The sequence below is a fragment of the Panthera uncia genome (genome assembly GCF_023721935.1).
Source record: "Panthera uncia isolate 11264 chromosome C1 unlocalized genomic scaffold, Puncia_PCG_1.0 HiC_scaffold_4, whole genome shotgun sequence".
NCBI lineage: Eukaryota > Metazoa > Chordata > Mammalia > Carnivora > Felidae > Panthera > Panthera uncia.
The window spans coordinates 33,006,513-33,025,971 of record NW_026057585.1 but is presented as its reverse complement, the minus strand read 5'-3'; the positions used below and the strand labels follow the sequence as shown (position 1 = coordinate 33,025,971).

The following is a 19,459-nucleotide window of genomic DNA, read 5'->3' as shown; positions in this document are numbered from 1 at the left end:
CACACCTGGTGCAATCTTGAGGTAAAAGGGCTGACCTTTTGTAGCACTGTGTCCATCAGTCAGTGGCTATGAAGAGTTGAGGCAAGTTGGAGGTGAAGGGGCATGTTATTTCTCTGGCAAGTATAGCCCCTTTGGGTAAGCCAACTCTCTGGACAAAGGGGTAGCTATCTGCCATTAGCAGCTAACACTCAGAGCAGCTGGGGAGAGATTCACTTGTCTAGGTAAGGGTATCTGAGTGAGGTTCCAAGAACATTACCAAAATACTGACCTTAAACTTTGGATGGCATTAATTGTTTAAAAGTACTTTCACATCAACTATCTTAGTTACATATGTTCTAAATAGCCCAAGACTGCGAGACCTGGTTTATAATCTTTTTTTTTTTTTTACTACATATTACACTTTTCTATAACTCTTCTTTGTCAGCTGTTATTTCTTGCTGTTGCTACATATACATGTTTTATGATTTAGGGGAAAACTCAAAATTGAAGCTTGTTAGGATTATGTCTAAAATAAGAATAAATTAATAGGCTTGGAATAAGGCTTAATGAATTCTCTTTATGAAAGTGCATGACTTTTAAAACATGAAATTTTATGATATTATTTTTGACCTATCAGAGATCCATGGCTGCTTTACAAATAATTGACATAGTTGGGCAACTGAGATGTTGCTAAAGCTATTATTTAGTATGATTAAAAAATTAGTAGCAGCTTCTGAGTTCATCTGGATGCCTATTTGATATTGATCAATTAATACCTTAATAATGCAACAAAATATTTCACATATTCTGCTGTCTTAACAATAGCTAAAATGCTGCAAATACTTGCTTTCTAGAAAACAACTTCTGATAATGTAATTGCATTTTAGGAGGTTTACAGACATATGCTTCAGATCAGGCTCAGAACAACGGCCTCATTGATGCTTTTGGAGCCCTTTCATCTGGAAATGGAGCTGACTCCCAGCGCTCTATCCAGGTCAGAATTTTTACTCTTTGGTTTTTCATGTTTATAAATAATCATAGCCAAGATGGAGAGTTTAATGGTTAAAACTCCTAAGTACTATATTCTTCTAGTAGTAGATTAAAATTAAAAATAGAAGTTTCAGCCTGACATTAGACATTATTCCTAAAATAAAACACTACTTATTTAAACAAAGCAATTAGTGTTTACTTGTTTGGAAACAATGCTAACTGACTTCCTCATGGAAACCAGCAACATAAAATATAATAGGTCCAAGAATTCATTTTTAACATCTGCTAACAAGCACCCGTAGCAATATAATTGGGTCAGAATTTTCTTCACAGTAGATCATCTTAAAACAAATTTTCTGGAACAAGTAAGTGTTCGGGGATTACTTGCTCTATTTTTCCATTACCTCAAACCCCTTATATTTGCCAAGAGTTTCTTATAATGGGTGGAAAGTGTTTTGTTCTGTGAAAAGCCCATGATGTCAGTCAAGACACCTGGATCCTGGGCCTGGGCCTGCCATTGACTCTATAACTGTGGGTTAAGAACTTCATCTTTCTGGACCTCAGCCAGGTATGAACCAGAAAACATTCTTGGACCCTTCTGGTTCTAAAATTTCAAGAAAACCAAATTTTCTTTCAAAAGTCTTGAGGCTATTTTTTACGAAAAGAACAAATGTATTTTAAATGTTTTCCTTGAATAGTTTCAAAAGCTACTCCTATGAATTTTTAACCTCAGAGTGAAAAATCAGAACTCATGTGTGTGAATTATGAGTTTTATTGTGATAATTTCATCGTGATTTCACAATTTTATTGTGAAAATTTGGACAAACGTAAAGGAATACTATAATGTCAAAACCAAATAATGACAAATTTTGAAGCAACAGGCTTTCTGGGCTACCAGTGTAGCATTTATTCAATTAGAGAAGACTATACTCATTTGGGTAATCCTAGCTCATATTCAAAAAATTAAACTCAGGAGTCCAGTCTGGAAATTGGAGGATGGTGTCTGAAAAAAAAGTAATTAAACTGATGAAAGGACAAGTTCATAATCAGGCAGTTTCTGACCATTATTTTTGTATTTTGGAAACCTAACGGGGAGAGAGATAGAGAAATGAGCAGAACTCATTTACCTACCTGCCATAAAAATCAGATCTAAGAGCCCTTCAATTTCTCCACATCCAAGATCAAAACTACCTATGAAATTAGAAAATCTGATCCCATCACAGGTCACCCTGCCTTCTCATAGATATCAGTTTAAGGATGAGAAATAATTATCTGGGAGACAATCCTTGAGGTCACATTCTCTGTAAAAGTCCCGTTAAGTCTTCCCCACCTCAGTTCCTGCTCTACCATTCCTTCATTCTGCTCCAAACAGCAAATCTGCCTTGGCCCTTGACTTACTTCATTTATCTTCACAGGGCCTACAATAACACTTGACCTAGTAATTGATTATTTGCAATCCAAATGATCCATATGTGGATGGAAAAAAAAGTCCCAGTCAGTCCCCTTAAGAGTTTATAGTCTAGTAAACAAGATGAGGTATAAACACTAGTAGGTATAAAGCAAAACGCACTCTGAGAATATCAAAGGACTGATAGAATCAAGATTCTATGGGAACTCACAAGAGGGAGAGATTATTCTCAGCTAGTAAGTCAGATGGACGTCAGAAAAAGTTTCACAGAGAAAGTGACATTTGAACCAAATTTTGGAGGATTGATAAAGCTTGAACAAAAGGAGATTGACATACAGATTTCCAGGAAAAGCAGAGTATAATAAAGTCAGAGTCATGGATTCATGAGTGTCATTTGGGGAAGTAGTCTGGTTTGGGTATAGGAATATACATCTTGGAAGCTAAGATTGGAAGAAAGGTAATTTAAAATTCAATCATGACTAGGCCTAAGTACCAAACCAAGAACTCAGGCATCACTGAAAGCTTTTAATGGGGCAACTGAGAGCTGGAAGCAGAGTGGAAGAGACTGTGTGATGCGGGCTCTATTCTCCAGTATGTAAAGAGTTATTTTTCTTAACAGCTTGAGAGTAAGGGATTAACCCTCCAGAACAATCAGTGGATGAACGGCACAGTGCTTGTGGACAGCACTGTGGGGAAAGACACTTTATTTCTCATCACCTGGACAAAACAGCCTCCCAAAATCCTTCTCTGGGATCCTAGTAAAAAGAAACAGGATGGCTTTGTAGTGGACGCAAACACCAAAATGGCCTACCTCCAAATCCCAGGCACTGCCAAGGTATGGGGCCAGGTTTTATCCTTCTCACATTTGGACAAAATAATCATAGCTTTTTATTTATTTTTTTTATTTTTATTTTTTGAAATACATTCTCATTTTTATTTATTTATTTATTTATTTATTTTCAATATATGAAGTTTATTGTCGGATTGGTTTGCATACAACACCCAGTGCTCATCCCAAAATGTGCCCTCCTCAATACCCATCACCCACCCTCCCCTCCCTCCCACCCCCCATCAACCCTCAGTTTGTTCTCAGTTTTTAAGAGGGGAAGGAAAAAAAAAGAGGTTAGAGTGGAAGAGAGCCAAATCATAAGAGACTCTTAAAAATCATAGCTTTTTAAATGTGCATGGTTGCTAAAAGGAGAGTTAGTATTGAATGAAAGGGAGAACACGGAAAATTCTCCATCTAATTCTCTGTCTCATTAGTATGACAGCAAATCAAGAGAAAGGAAATTGGTGATGTTTTCTCCATGTACTAAAAGGAGAACTTTCAAATTACGTAGGAGTCAAGATGCAAAATGGTCCTTGAAACTATGGGATCATGAAAAACATTTTCTCTACTTCAGGAACCCAATTATTTGATACTGCTTTTTAGAAACCAAGCAATGATAAGGACACAGCTTTCTGACCTCATTTTCCCAAATTACAATTTTCTTGACGATAAGAACCATGTAGTCATTCCAAATGTACCTAAGTTTCCCTTGGCTGACAGAATATCAAAGATCTTCTTCGATATGCTTGTAAAATGCTTGTATCAGATAAGCTTTTCCTATAGGTGGCATTGAAGTCAGGTCTGTGTCACCTATGGTTATTAATTGGAAATGTCTCCATTTGTTTTGATTAGGTTGGCATTTGGAGTTACAGTCTGCAAGCAAGCTCACAAACCCTGACTCTGACTGTCACTTCCCGTCCATCAAGTGCTACTGTGCCTCCAATTACAGTGACCTCTAAAATTAACAAAAACACAGGAAAATTCCCTAGCGCTATGACAGTTTATGCAAAGATTCATCAAGGAGCCTCACCGATCCTCAGGGCCACTGTCACAGCCATAATAGAATCAGTGAATGGTAAAACAGTTACCCTGGAATTATTGGACAATGGAGCAGGTAACCATTCAAAAAATTGGAAAATACATCTTTCTTTTCCAAAAAGCAACCAAGAAAACAGAAAGAGGGCATGGTCTGATGAGGATAGTTAGAAGCGGGGAGTCCACTACTGGGGGTCTGGTTGGGAGAGCTCTCTGCTTCCCCACAATTCCTATATTTTAAAATGTTGGACAACATGAAGACAGGCCTACCTTTTGCTTCCACAAAGGCCAAACACATTAGTGGCTTAAGCTCAATAAACTCAGAGACTCTAGGGAGTTGTCAGAGGATATTGCACACTCCCTAAAAGGGAAGGAGGAAAAGTAATAACTATCTTACGTTATCTTCATTTTTATCTTCATCACACACTTTTGAGATATAAACCATACATTACAGATGAAGAAACTGAGGCTTTCGTATTTAGAAAACAGCAGATATAAATTCAAATGCAGTCATATGTTACTTCTCTGTGTATGTAGACTCTGTATTAGCTTGCCCCCAAAGTGAAATTATTGTCCATTATTTTTTAAAGAATCTAACACAGAAAGTGAGAGAAAGAGAATTCCACATTTCTTTTTAGAAGGAACATGACTATGCTGCAAGTAATCTTACTAGAACAAATTCTGTAAATGAATTGCCTACCTAAATCTACCCTAGTGAGAAGTCATGAATTAAAAAAAAATAATCATATAACATTTTTTTCTCCCCAGTAATGTACAGCAATTCAATTCAGTTCAAAAGATACTTATTGAATAGTTACCTGGTGCTATGTTGGATGTAGCAGAGACACGCGGCATGATGTCAGATTTCAAAAGGAAAGATAACAATTCAGGAAGACAAAATATACACACATAAAGCTACACACACACACACACACACACACACACACACAAAGAAAAAGTAGATCTCATTCTTAACACAGTCAAATCCTAAACTCTCTTGGAGATAGTGTGACATTATCCTTGCTTTGAAAAATTTTAACCTTCATATAAGTTGGAAATATACAAATGCCCAGCTGCCTTTAGGATATTCATTAATCCCTTCATTTCCCTGTCAAGGTGCTGATGCTACTAAGGATGATGGCGTCTATTCAAGGTATTTTACAGCTTACGATGCAAATGGTAGATACAGTGTGAAAGTGTGGGCTCTTGGAGGAATAAACGCAGCCAGTCAGAGGTTGATACCCCAGCAGAATGGAGCCATGTACATACCTGGCTGGATTGAGAATGGTAAGAAGTTTGTAATAACACATCTGACGTGAGTAAAAGGCTTGAGATCAAGAGAAAACCATTAAGCCTGTGAGGAGAATGGTGTAATTTAATTTCAGGGTTTCTCAGTATTAAAACTACTGACATTTTGGGACACATAATTCTTTGTTGTGAGGGCTGTCATTTGCATTGTAGGATGTTTACTAGCATTTCTGCCCTCTACTCACTAGTTATCAGAAGCAACCCCCACAGTCATGGCAATCAAAAATGTCTCCAGACATCATCCACTGTCCTCTAAGAGGCAAAATAACCTCCACTTGAAAACCAATAGATTGAAAGTAGCTTTCAACTGCCTGGGTTCATATTAGAGCCCTCTAGCAAATAAAGTATTTTAGTTAATCTCTTTGTGCTTCATTTTCCTCACTTGTAAAATAGGAATAATAATGGTAACCACCTCATGTGGTGGCTGTGAGGAACAAACAAGGAAATACATCTAATAAGCTGTTGCTGGTAAATAGTAATGTTCAATAAATGTTTGCTATTATTTTTAATAAATTTTAAAACATTTGTTTTTAATTTTTTAACATTTATTTATTATTAAGAGACAGAGAGAGATAGAGCATGAGCATGGGAGGGGCAGAGAGAGGAGGAGACACAGTATCTGAAGCAGGGTCCAGGCTCTGAGCTGTCAGCACAGAGCCCGACGCAGGGCTCGAATTCACAAACCCTGAGATCATGACCTAAGCTGAAGTGGGATGCTCAACCAACTAAGCCACCCAGGCGCCCCATTTTTAAATATTTTTTAATGAAGGTCTTTCCACTGATATTGGCCTTTCCATAGAATAAGGAAATTTAGGGCTTATTATATATATCAGTATCTCAAGTCCACTGTCTCCTTTCTCTTGCTGAGACCAGGGAGACTAGTAGATGAATCTACAACCAACCAGCACACAGAGCCCACATGCAAGCATGCGGGGAAATTATGTACCAAGAAACAGACATTCCTATACCACCTTTGGTAATAAACACATCCTCTAGACTAGAGCTGGAACTGGGACCAAGACTAGTCCTCATGGGTTCCAGGACCTGTTTTCCATCAATTTCTACTCTGTCTTGGGCAGAGTGTGTTGGTGCTGGTGTATTATAAGAACAGCTCCTCCGAGTAGCTTCCCACTGTCCTCTTTACTTGGTTGGGTGTGTGCTCAGTAAAAGGAGGATTCTAGGACATGTGGTATCTGATGCAAAGGCGATCACAGAAAAGAAAAAAAAAAAAACACTTTAAAAGACACTATTGCTTCCAAAGCTCTTTTATATATTTCACCTGAGTTTATTTTCATTTGTTCGTCTTTCTGAGTTAGGGGAAGAAGGCAAGGGGAGATCGGTGTGGTGGCTATATCTAGCCTCATGCTCAGTGTTTTACTCACATTAGGACATTACTTTCTCCTAATTATTCCATTCTATAGATGGAGAAACAGAGGCTAGGGAGACTATTGGTCTAACTGTGATAGAACTAACTGTGGCAGGACCTGGATTGGCATTGGAAAGTCAGTGTTTTTCCCTCTATCCTTTGATGAATCTTAATACCAAGAGAGATAGTCTCTATTGTTAAATTGAATACTAACTCTGAACTTGCTATCGTATACAGTTCATCTTTGCCCAAGACGAGATTGATGGGTATGAAAATCAATCTGTCTCTACAGACAAAAATTTTAAGGACTAAGGAAGTAGAGTTTATAAGAGAGTAAATTCTGACTAATGCCATGTTAGGGTATTATGGAATATTTTTATTGAAAAGACAGTCTGAGAACCCTACTGACTGAGCAGGGCAGGGTATTTGTTGAATTCCAGGATTACTTTTATAAAACCTTTCAACAACAATGTGACAAAAATTGAGATTGCTTCAGGCACTAATTTCCCATGCATTCAATGAGAAAATAAGAAGTCTTCCAAAAGCATAACGTTTTAGAACCCCAACATAAAACAGTTCATGAGAATCTGCAATCTAATAAGGAAGATAAAACATGAACATGGAGAAAAGAAAAATGTATAGAAGAAATAATCAAGGCAATTCTTGATAGTCCAGATGATTACCAAATAAATAGGAAAAATAATAAAAACAACAGTATTACCTAGGTGCAAGAGATTTATTAAAATCTTAAAACAGAGGTAGGATTTAAACTGACTGAGGAAGAGTAAAATCAGGATAGACAAAGAGATGGGAAGAGAAACAATTCCAGGACAAATGTCATGAAAATAAATTATGAGAATTGTTATTCCTGAAAATGTCTGATTCTCTGTTTTTTTTCCCCAGATGCAACCTGATTTGGGATCTTTATACCAAATAGTTAAAATTAATTTTGTGTATGGGAGGAAACAAGGCAAAGAGGAGAGTAGCAAGAGGGCATTCTGATAACCAAAGAGAAGGAAGTATAGTCATACAATGCTTACAATGTAATGTAACATAACATAACATAATGTAATATAATGCAGGTGAAGTAAAATGGAATCCACCCAGACCGGAAATTAATAAGAATGATCCTCAAAGCAAGCAAGTGTGTTTCAGCAGAACATCCTCAGGAGGTTCATTTGTGGCCTCTGGTGTCCCACAGGCTCCCATACCTGATCTCTTCCCACCTTGCCAAATCACTGACCTTAAGGCAAAAATCCACGGGTACAAATTTATTAATCTGACTTGGACAGCTCCTGGAGACGATTATGATCATGGAAGAGGTAAGCAGAATGTGGTATGCACCCTGTAAAGGAGTTTAGCAGCCACGCAGGGGTGCAAAAGAAGGTGAGGCAGGCGGGTGTGTTGTGATGCATGTGGAAGGCAGAAGGCAAGAGGGCTCTTGAATGTCCTCTGAAATGAAAGGTTAGGATTTTTAAATATGATTGGTTTGGAACCGAAAAAACTGGCGTACTTTAAGTTTTAAAAGGCTTCAACCAGTAACAGGCAATCCTTAGGGTTTTGTTTTTTGTTTTGTTTTGTTTTTGAAATATTGCCAAGCTGTCCTTTAATAAACCCCATTTTTAGAAACAACTCCTGGAAAGGATTGGGAGTGGAGCATAGATTACTAAGGAACAGAACTGGCCTTTGGAAGAAACCTACTAGATTTTTGCTGCAGCGTGTAGTCTTTGGATTGCAGCATGGGCATCACATGAATCTTGTTAGAAATGTAGAACCCCAGCCCCCAACCAGACCTACTGAACCATAATCTGCATTTTAAGATCCCTGGGTGTTCTGTATGCACATTAAAGTCTGAGAACCACCACTACCAAAATCTCCTCTATAAGTAATAAAGCAATAAGCAGTAATTTTAAAACTTCCTTTCTCAGTCAGGTGCATGCAGCATGCACAGAAATACGGACCAAGGCTTTAGGTCATGCCTGATCCAGTTTTATATTTATCACTCTGTCAAGATACACAAACGAGAATGTAAAAAGTATATTAATACTTATAAATATGGACCATCAATTACATTTATTCATTGGAACATAGGGGATGGTGATATAGTTCCTAATAGACTTTTAAACTTCTTTACAACTTGAGAATCACATGCCACAAACTTTTTTTCTTTTCAGCTCACAAGTATATCATTAGAATAAGTGCAAATATTCTTGATCTGAGAGACAAGTTCAATGATTCTATTCAAGTGAACACATCTGATCTCATCCCGAAGGAGGCCAACTCTGAGGAAGTCTTTGTGTTTACACCAGAAAACATCACTTTTGAAAATGGCACAGATCTCTTCATTGCTGTTCAGGCTGTTGATAAGGCCAACCTGAAGTCAGAAATCTCTAACATTGCACGAGTGTCTTTGTTTATCCCCCCCGAGATTCCTCCAGAGATACCTAGTCCTTCTCTTCCTTGTCCTGAAATTAATGTCAACAGCACCATTCCTGGCCTTCACATTTTAAAAATTATGTGGAAGTGGCTAGGAGAATTGCAGCTGTCAGTAGCCTTGGGCTGAGTTTTCATGAAATGAATAAATCATCCATCCTTTCTTTGATTATAAAATTTTCCAAAATGTATTTTAAACTTTCCTGTAGAGGGCGACATAATGAAATAAAATGTTAAACAACTGGCTATGCATGAATAAAAACTATCCGTTCAAATCCAAAAGTTTTATCATTGCTCAGGCATTTATTAATGAAAGTATGTTTTAGTTCATTTTAAGGAGCTTTTCCAATTAAGAAGAACATGTAATTTCATGTGAAAGATGCCAGAAATGGCCAACTAGGTTAGTACCAACATTACCAGGAATGTGTATTCTTTTCCCTAAATTTTGGAAAGGATGCATTTCAGGAAGAGATTGCATTGTAGAAAGAAATAGTAGAATGATGAAATCTCCACAGGCATAGAAATGTATGTTATGTGCATGAAATTACAAGTCAGTGATGCTTAAAGCCACAGCGGTGGGACGTGAAGTGGGAAAAGTGGGTTCAAGCCTGATATGAAGGGAAAGTGATTGAGAAATGAATTATACTGTGTATGCTTTGTACCAAATGCTCTACTAATGGCTTATATGCATTATCTTATGTAATATAATTCATTCAACAAATGTTCATCAGCTGCCTATTATATTCTAGGCCCATTCTAAGTCCTGAGTACAAACAAATGAGTTGGCCTCTTTCCTGTAAGCAATAAAAAATATCTGAGGATTTGTTTTTAATGAAGAGGCAGATATCATCAGAGCTACACTTCAGAAGAGGGACTTTGAGGACCACGTGAAGAACTGGATAAAGTCGGGAAAGTTATGACAGATGAAAGGAAAAGGAGAGGAAAAGGAAAAGGAGCCAAATAAACTTAGCAGTATGGCAGCCGCCATACAACTAATCACAAATTCCAGGGCCTTCAAGGGGAAGTATCCTTGTAAAAGGTATTTCAAGTTCTCAGTTCATTAGCATGACGAGTTCAAGATGTGGGTGGCTCTCTGACTGAAGGCCCCAAATTTATTTCTATATAGATCTTCCTTCTTTCAAAATAGGATTTCAGGCACTTCAGAGACACATTCAATAAACATAATAGAAAGATTAAGGAAATTTTTAAATGAAGTGAAATAAGTATATAATAAAAACAAGTAGAAGGTTCAGTACATCCAACACCTAATATAACATTCTACACAATCGATACAATCAGATCACACATTTCATTTTGAACCTCCAAGCAGGCAGAACAAAGGAGCCCTGCAGAGTAACAAAATTAACAGAGTCTACAATGGAAAACACACCAGAGGCTCAGGAGGAGCCATGTGAAGTTTCATCAATGGATGCTTAATAAATTAGGGTACCGTGATATTAAGGGCTGTGCCCTCAGCAGCATCCATATGATAATTGCAACAAGTTTAATATAGTGTTGGTCACAACATCCTGCACTGTGATCACACTTCACTGTGGTGTTACAATAGAGTGATACCCCAGCATTGTTTAGGAAAGACAACTCTACATTGACCCAAACAACCCAAATCTAGCAAGTAGCTCTTGAGTTTGCTCCAAAGATAAATTTCGGAGACATGGATTGTATGTCCTTTAGGCCATTTTCTATGCCAAATTGTTCTTATATGCAAGTTTGTTATAGTAATTGAATGGCAGAGCGTTCTGAGGCTAGAGGCACACCAATGTCCTAGAGTTCAGTACTGTTGATTAAGGGCACTTTCAGGTACTCTGCCAAGCAAATGGACAGAAGGTCAATTCGAAGGTTTCTTTGAACAGTTATAAAACCAAACTGGGACACGTGCCTGACCAGAGGGCCACTCACCTGCCCCATGTGAGAAAGTGGGTCTGAAGTCTTCAACGCAGCCTCATGGAACATGGCTACCAAGGGTTTAGCTTGGAAAATGTCTAAGTCACTCACTGAGATTTTAATTTCCCATTTGGACAAACTCAATGGAATATACTGTGGAATATAGAAGGGAACTTCATAGGGATATATAATGTTACTTAAGGAAAGGAGGTAAATGCCAGCATGTAAATAAGGCAGAAAGTAGAGAAGAGCAAAGGAAAACATGCTTATGTACTCTGGGAATGTAGGGAAGCTTGTTGCAAAATAGATCTGGAGTCATACGTGGTAAAATGTACCAAAATTTTGCCTTATGCCATCATTACCCCAAAATGACCTTAGTGTTTTTAGTTTCTCCTAGGCCACTTAAGTGAGTGGGTAAATCTGGTGAATATATCCAAGACACTGGTAACATAGAACTTTCAAATAAAGGCCTGTGTCCTACATAGATTTTTTTTCATGTAGAGCCACAGCTTCATTCTGCTTCCTTTGTGAATGCTTTCTCCGCCTTTGTTACTTAACTGAGCTTGAACTCTTCTTGGAAGACTCCCTTTCTTCTAGAAGAGACTTCTCCCAGTACCCAAGAACTAGGGATGGGTGGGGAGAAGTATTCTCTAAGCTCCCTTTGCAACTTCCAAACTAGGCCATTACTCCTCTGGTCTCATGTTTTTTTTTGTTGTTGTTGTTTTTTAAAGCCTTCATCCATTTCTGTTCCTTCACTGTCACCTACCAATCCCAAGACAGGTGCCTGGGTAACAATCTTTCTTCCCCTTGCCTCCTAAAATCTCTCTGTCTGATATCATAATCTATATGAATGAGTCAATCAATATCTTAACCTCAAAATTCCTTGATCTTCACCTGATCTCCACTAAACTTTAACAAATTGTTAGTCTGAATCATGAAAGTGCCTTTTTATAAATTAAAAAATGATTGGCAATTCCATGTGGTGTGACCTAATACTTCTAAGGTCCAATCTGGACCTAATAATTGCATAGAACAACCCCACCTATGAAATCTTAAAATACAATAGCCTATTCTGGGACAAGCTCTTAACCCTCTTCCTCACTTCCTATCCTCCTAAACTGTCTCTGCAATTTCATGATGCTCTCTCATTACTTGACTGCCTCTTTTTACCCAGCCCATTATCTCCTTTGCTGTACAGCCCCTATATGGTGTGTCACTTCAAGTCCTTCCTTGACAACCCCTTCAATTCCCTCATCTACTTCTACTTATCTTGTTATCACACCTGCCTGGAAAATCTCTAGCTTTGCATTAAAAATACTGTCTGTGTGCTTGAGGCATTCATTTACCCATTCAACAAATATTTTTTTTAAGTATCTACATTATGTCCCTAGCACTGCATTAAATGCCAAGGATACAACCAGTGAACAAACCAGGTGGGGTTTCTGCTCTCAAGGAGTTTATAGGCAGCTGGCAATAAACAAGCAAGTGGGAAATTAACAATGCACAATATGTAGTTGCTATGGGGGCAGGGGAAGCATCTATTTTAAGAACCCATGATGTGGTAGCCAGTCCACATGTGGTGTGGTATCTGCCAAAGGAAGTGATACTTCTACTTTCATAATGTCTGGCTAGAAGCATAAAATAAGGAGGGAAAACCAAGAGAAAGATAAGCATAATAATCCTAATCAAACTTTCATTTCTACAAGTATTATTCCATCTTTCATGTTGGGCAAACTCTACTGCCACACGCAATCTGGAGTGACTCTGGGGATCAAATTCTTCTCATTTACTCAATGAATTACTTGGTGATATCAAGATCAGCAAAAGAATAAGGACAAGAATATAAGCACTATGTTTTTAAAATTATACTTAAAAAAAACTACCTGACGTGTGGCCTCAGTGAATTAATTCTACATGCTCTCAAATAATTCTACAAGGCTTCAGACTTTTGAGCAAATGCCAAAACCTTTCCAAAGAACATGCTGTCCAAGCATTTTCAACATTGAGGGATTGATTAAAACTAAGAAAGAGAAGACAAATCTATAAAACAGTGTTCAAGGAAGCTTACGGTAAAATTTCACCAAAATAGTCAAAGATGAAAATCCAGGTAAGAACCAAATAATGAGGACAGGAAATTCATTGAATTAGAAAGCCTAAGCAAAACATAGTTATTGTAATTTAGAAAATCTATTTAACCCAGTTCTTGGCACTCAATATGAAAAGGGGAAAATGTTAAATCGATCTTCTTAGCCTATTCAATTATTACTAGAGATAAGTTTTTCCTAAATTTCAAAAATAATTTCAAATCCATTAGAAAAAGAAAAAACCAAAACACATGTGAAGAGCTGCAGAATGTATAGCACAATCTATACTGTTAGTGGCCATAGCAAGCTCATGCGTGATTCCAGCGGGCATAGGACTGTAGTTAGTCCTACTCATAGGGCATAGCTATGGGACCCAGAGCAATACTTTGAGGAGCCAGACAATCAGGCTATTTAGAGGAAGGTTTCATTTAGTATTTGGGGGTTGGAAAGCAGAGTACTAGCATTACCACCATCACCCCCACTGGCTTAGGGGGTGAGGAAGAAGCGCTGATGGAGGGAGAGATGATAGGGTTTCAAGGCCATGGCCAAGAAGAGGGAAGGCATTACATTATCCCCATCATCATTTGGTATATTACCTAATATTGATAACAACCATAATTTATTAGGATTTTACTAAGTGTCAGGCACTAAGTGTTTTGCATATTCACATCCAGGTCCTGACCTAATATTAAGCACAAACTGAGGACCCACCTAAAATATGTCTAAATATGCAAATATTACAAATTGGGCTAACAAGCTATAAAAAAATGTGTTTATCCCCTATCTTAACAAATATACCTTCATTATGACTTCAAAACCCAGATTCAGAGTTAACATTCTTGGACCCTCACAATGTCATCCTGGAACATGGCAGCCCAGGAACAGATGGGCCATGAAGCAACCCTTTTTTTTCCTACTCTTCCCAACTCCAGTCCTCACCCTGAGGGACCTCACATTCACGGGTATGGCCTCTTTAAGCCCATGCACAATATCAATAGCTGCTCTTTATCCGTCTCTTTAGCCTGGAAGTGCACACACCTTTGATGCAATCTCTGCCCTAGGGAGAACTGATCCTTGCACCCAAGTCAGTTCTGGGCCATAAAGACCATGAAAGGAGGGCCATTAACTAATCAGAGAATTTCAGGTTTCAGGCATGAGTAGCATGTTTTAGAAGTGGGGAAGGGGGGTCATTCACTGGATGGGTATAATTCCTTGGCCCTCTGGACTCTTTACCCCAGAAAAAGAGGACAGGCCAGTTTCATAATTATGGGGACTCAGTACAACATGAAAATGCAATACCCCTTGTTCAAGCAGCAGTAAAAAATAATGTTATTAAAGCTACTAAGGGGCACCTGGGTGACTCAGTCACTTAAGCGCCCAATTTTTTATTTTGGCTTAGGCCATGATCTCCCAGTTTGTGAGGTCAAGCTCCACATCAGCCCATGCTGTCAGTGTGGAGCCTGCTTGGGATTCTCTCTCTCTTTCTTTCTCTCTGCTCTGTGCATACATGTGAACGCACACACTCTCTCAAAATAAATAAATAAACTTTTAAAAAGTTCCTAAAATATAAAGCTTTTTCCTTTCTTCCATAGTCTTTCTCAGCTTTCTGTGATATTTTTGTTATTTAAAGTTATTCCAAGTAAAGATAAACCACTATTTGAAAGTACATATATGAATTTTACTATTCATTTTCATATTGTACAATGCGAGGTCTAAATGCAAATGTAAGAACACTTAACTTGTATGTGGAACACACAATTTGTATTTTGTAGCTTGTACATGCATGTATATTTCATTCTTGCCGGAACAGTGAAAACACTGAACAAAACTGACTCAAGTCAGTTTTTATTTCACATCTTGTTATATATATGTTCTCCACCTTTCGCTTACCTGTGAGTAAGCAGGACAAAAAGAAAAAGGAACTACGGTTACCCTATTTTTCCCTTTCCTTCTATCTCACCATTTTCAACATAAGTAGTTGGCTAATAAAGGGAAGTAACAAGAATAAGAAAAAAATACAATACAATTTCTTGGTTGTTTATGTTTCTTAGAATATCATTGCCTTCTTTCTGTGTTCAAAGAAAAGTTCTGGATTGAACTGAAAGTACAGACTCTCAGGACTGTCAGGGCACCACCTACTCAATTGCAGACGTAACATGCTCACCTGGTACTCACTTTGAGTCTCACTGAACTCCAATGCATTGTGGGTCCAGCCAAGTTCTATGCTTACGAGACATCGTGAGTGCTTTATGCAAATTGGGTGGCAAGGAATGTTGGATACACATAGTGCATGTATTTCCTCTACTTAAATGCATGAACCATTGTCCCAGCAGATTTCACTTACAAAACATAAGCTCAAAGACAAAATTAATAAGGATTTCAAGACAACTACAGCAAAGCATTAAACCAAGCACAGGACCTTTCTGAGTAGAGGGCCCTGATATGTGACTACACAGATCTTGCCTGTGATGCCAGACCTGAGAGAGACACAGCCATCAAAGAGCCAGAGCAAGGTCCTCTAAAGGGAAGAAATGTCATATCAAAAGGCTATATAGATGGGCAACTAAGGCTCAGAATTAAGTAAGTTTCCTGCAACAACTGATAAGTGACAAGTAGTATTTAAGCAGAGTTAGTTGAAATCTAGAGACCAACCTCTTTAATCAGTTTACCATAGTTCCTCATGAAACAGAAGCTTAGTTGTGTGAACTGGATCAACACTGTAAAGCCTCATATCTTCACAGAGTTCTTTTCCCCATAGCCAAGAACTTCCAGGCTGATTCATTGGCAGGCTGGCTTCAGCAACATAGTTGCAATTACACTATTGCTAAGCATAAAACATTAGCTTGATGAAGAGAGAGGAGGCAAGTGACTTTCCTTCTAGTAATAATTAGAATACACACACAAAAAAAAAAACAAGAATACTTATTATTTATAGTAATAATGAGGATAGCAAACATTTATTTAGCACTTACTATGTGCCAGATACTGCTCTAAGAGCTTCTGCTCTATTATCTCATTTTTCTTCACAGAAACTTTACGAGGTTGGTAATATTATTATCCACATTTTATAAATGAGGAAGCAGAGGCAAAGAGTAGTCCAGCAAATTCAGTAAGTTCACACAGCTAGTTAGTGACAAAGTCACCATTTAGAACTCAGGCAGTTCTATTCCTTTGAATCATCTTTCTATTTTCATAGATCTGTCCCTATATTATTGAAGACAGTTGGAACTAAAGCAACTGACCCAGACAAGATGAGTAAATATTCCTAGAATAATAGTACAAGGAACTTTAACAGCATTTTAGTTTATCTGACATAACTAAAACCACACATTAACCAGTTTTTCATGCATTTTACTTTTCAGAAAATAATTTTTAAATGTTCCCTTTATAGACCTAACTTTTTAATCCTATAGCCAATGCTCCATAAACAGGAAACATTTTATATTTAATTCAATGTTTTATGTACCTTCCTTATCTACACTTACAACATATCCAGGAACCAGGAAATAAGGGGAAACCCCTGCAGACTCACAAAACTGTTACAAGAAACTGTTCTCAACATAACTATTAACTTTAAAATTGACTGTCAATCACAGCTCAGAACCTGGAGCCTGCTTCGGATTCTGTGTCCCCCTCTCTCTCCACCCCACCCCTGCTTGTGCTCTGTCTCTCTGTCTTTCAGAAATGAATAAACATTTAAAAAAACTTAGAATTGACTGCCAATCAAATTTGCTAATAACTTAAAGTACAGAGATCATTGCCTGGCTTGCTTGTTTTGTTTTTCTGTTTTAACACTGGACAGTATGTGGATCAAATTTGCTAATATAACATAACCTAGTTGTCCAGTACTTTGAACTGTTTCTATGTTTCACTGGATATTTGTAGGAACTCATGTACCAAATGTGCATATCTGATAGTGAACTAGCAGTTCTGAATAATAAGCTGTGACAAAGGTAACCAAGAACAACAAAGATCCTAAGTACTAGGATGGATTGGTTCATTCAATTTCCTCAATGGGAATAAGGGTATCTTCTAGTCCTAGTTTTCTGTGTGCTATGAGCAATCCCATTGATTGGTAACAACAAAATCCATACTACTAAATTAAAAGCATATATGGAGCACTATTCGTACTTTTCAAACTAACAAAGATATCTTTAAATGTTAATGCTTATAAAGTACAATGAGGTGTTTACTCTCATGTACCACCTCATGAACTATAAATGGGCACTATTTTCCTAGAAAGCAACTGGCAACGCCAAGGGCCATAAATATCTTCACCCCTTTGAAACATCAGTTTATGTCCAGATATATATCATGAGGAAAGAACTAAAATTGCCAACAAAGATGTTCATAGAAGCATTATCTGAATGATACCCAAACTGGAAACAATTGCAATGTCTAACAATAATAGTAAAGTATGAGCTATTCATGTGGTGGAATTCTACTCAATCACTTCAAGTGGGATTTATGAAAGAATTTACTGACATAAAAAATGCTTTAAAATATATAACCATTCACTTATGGAATACTGGGTAAGTTACTTATGTCTCTGTACTACAGCTTCTCTATCTGAAATGTAGGAATAATAATCTTATCATAGGATTGATGTGGAGATTAATTGAACGAATACAAGTAGAGTAGTTAGAACAGGGTCTGGCACAGAAGAATCACTAAGTCAGTATTAGTTATCACCTCCATCATCAACTTCATCCTCATTCCAAGAAAGTCTTTTGGTAGAATGTTTATAATATATACAGTTGTTGTTTTTTTTATTTTGTTAATATTTATTTATTTTTGAAGGAGAGAGAGACAGACCATGAGTGGGGAAGGGGCAGAGAGGGAGACACAGAATCTGAAGCAGGCTCCAGGCTCTGACCTGTCAGCACAGAGCCTGACGCGGGGCTTGAACCCACTAGCTGTGAGATCATGACCTGAGCCGAAGTCGGCTGCTTAACTGACTGAGCCACCCAGGTGCCCCTAATATGCCCAGTTTAAAAATGTTTACAAAATTGAATGCACAGTATAGTCTTAATAGTTTAAGAAAAAAAGTGTATGTATATATAAAATAATAGGTAATTAAAATTTCCTTCTTGAAACCTTGTAATGTTTTCCAATTTATATAATAAATATTATTTATAATCACAACAAAGATTTTACACATAAAAAGGAAACAATCTACATAGTACAAAAGCCAAAGCATATTGAGAAACAAAAATCAGAAGAGTGATGCCAGAAATTCAAAGTGGCAACAAAGAATGAGCACTGGGAAGACAGAACAGAGCCAGAAATGAGGAAAATGGAGAACTTACAGCTCTGCAGCACAGGACAACATCTCTGCCTTCGGGGGCCCCTGTTGCATGTTAAAGATACACAGGACACCACACACCTCCACAGAGATTAGCAAACTTCCCAGAACATTTGTAGAACAAATCAATCCCAAGGTTGATTTGGAGCATGATGACCCCAGGTTTGCAGCTGAAGTAATTCTAACATTAAATAGAGGATGCCACAGAGAGGCAAGTCCAAGAAACACTCAGAGAAGATGCCAAGTAAATGAGATTTCTCCACTCCATTGCCCCATCACTGATTACCATATGCATTTATTTGATATTGATCACTACAAATAATTGAAAATATGGCACTTACCTCTGTGAAAATATGTGTGTGCCTCAATAAAATCTGACTCTTTGGATAAAGACTTAGACTATATGAACCTGGTGTCTACGGGAGGGCATTCATAAAGACTTTTGCCACATGCATTCACTCAGGTCCCATTACATCACCTAAGCTATCATCAGTACATCCTACATAATATATTCTCTTTTAGAAAGATAGGCATGAAAACAGTTAAAATTAAGTTTCAAACTCTATGGATTAGGTTTCAGTTATCTGGAAATTTCAGTGACATTATTTATTCCTGATCGATTACAGACAATCAAGGCTATCATATACTCTGCAAATAATAAGAAGAAATAGCAGATTGGCTGGCACTGCCTATACCACAGCCTAAAGCATCTGCCAACTAGGGTGTTTTCACCTGACACCATTCCAGACTTTAGGAAATCATCCCCCAGATAGTTTCAGAATCTGATCTGGATTGAAAATTTTGCCAGCAAAACTAATTA

At 37.6% G+C, this 19,459-nt stretch overlaps 1 protein-coding gene across 1 annotated transcript in view; it reads left to right on the top strand.

The window, feature by feature from the left end:
- CLCA1 (chloride channel accessory 1) overlaps positions 1 to 9,952 on the top strand; it is a 31,235-nt gene extending 21,283 nt beyond the window's left edge. Inside the window, exons 9-14 of the mRNA XM_049616877.1 lie at positions 867 to 973; positions 2,997 to 3,212; positions 4,059 to 4,320; positions 5,358 to 5,528; positions 7,998 to 8,237; positions 9,090 to 9,952. Of these exons, the coding sequence (XP_049472834.1) occupies positions 867 to 973; positions 2,997 to 3,212; positions 4,059 to 4,320; positions 5,358 to 5,528; positions 7,998 to 8,237; positions 9,090 to 9,478 (1,385 nt within the window). The 3' untranslated portion in view covers positions 9,479 to 9,952. The remainder of the gene's footprint in view (positions 1 to 866; positions 974 to 2,996; positions 3,213 to 4,058; positions 4,321 to 5,357; positions 5,529 to 7,997; positions 8,238 to 9,089) is intronic.
- The last annotated feature ends 9,507 nt before the right edge of the window (positions 9,953 to 19,459 follow it).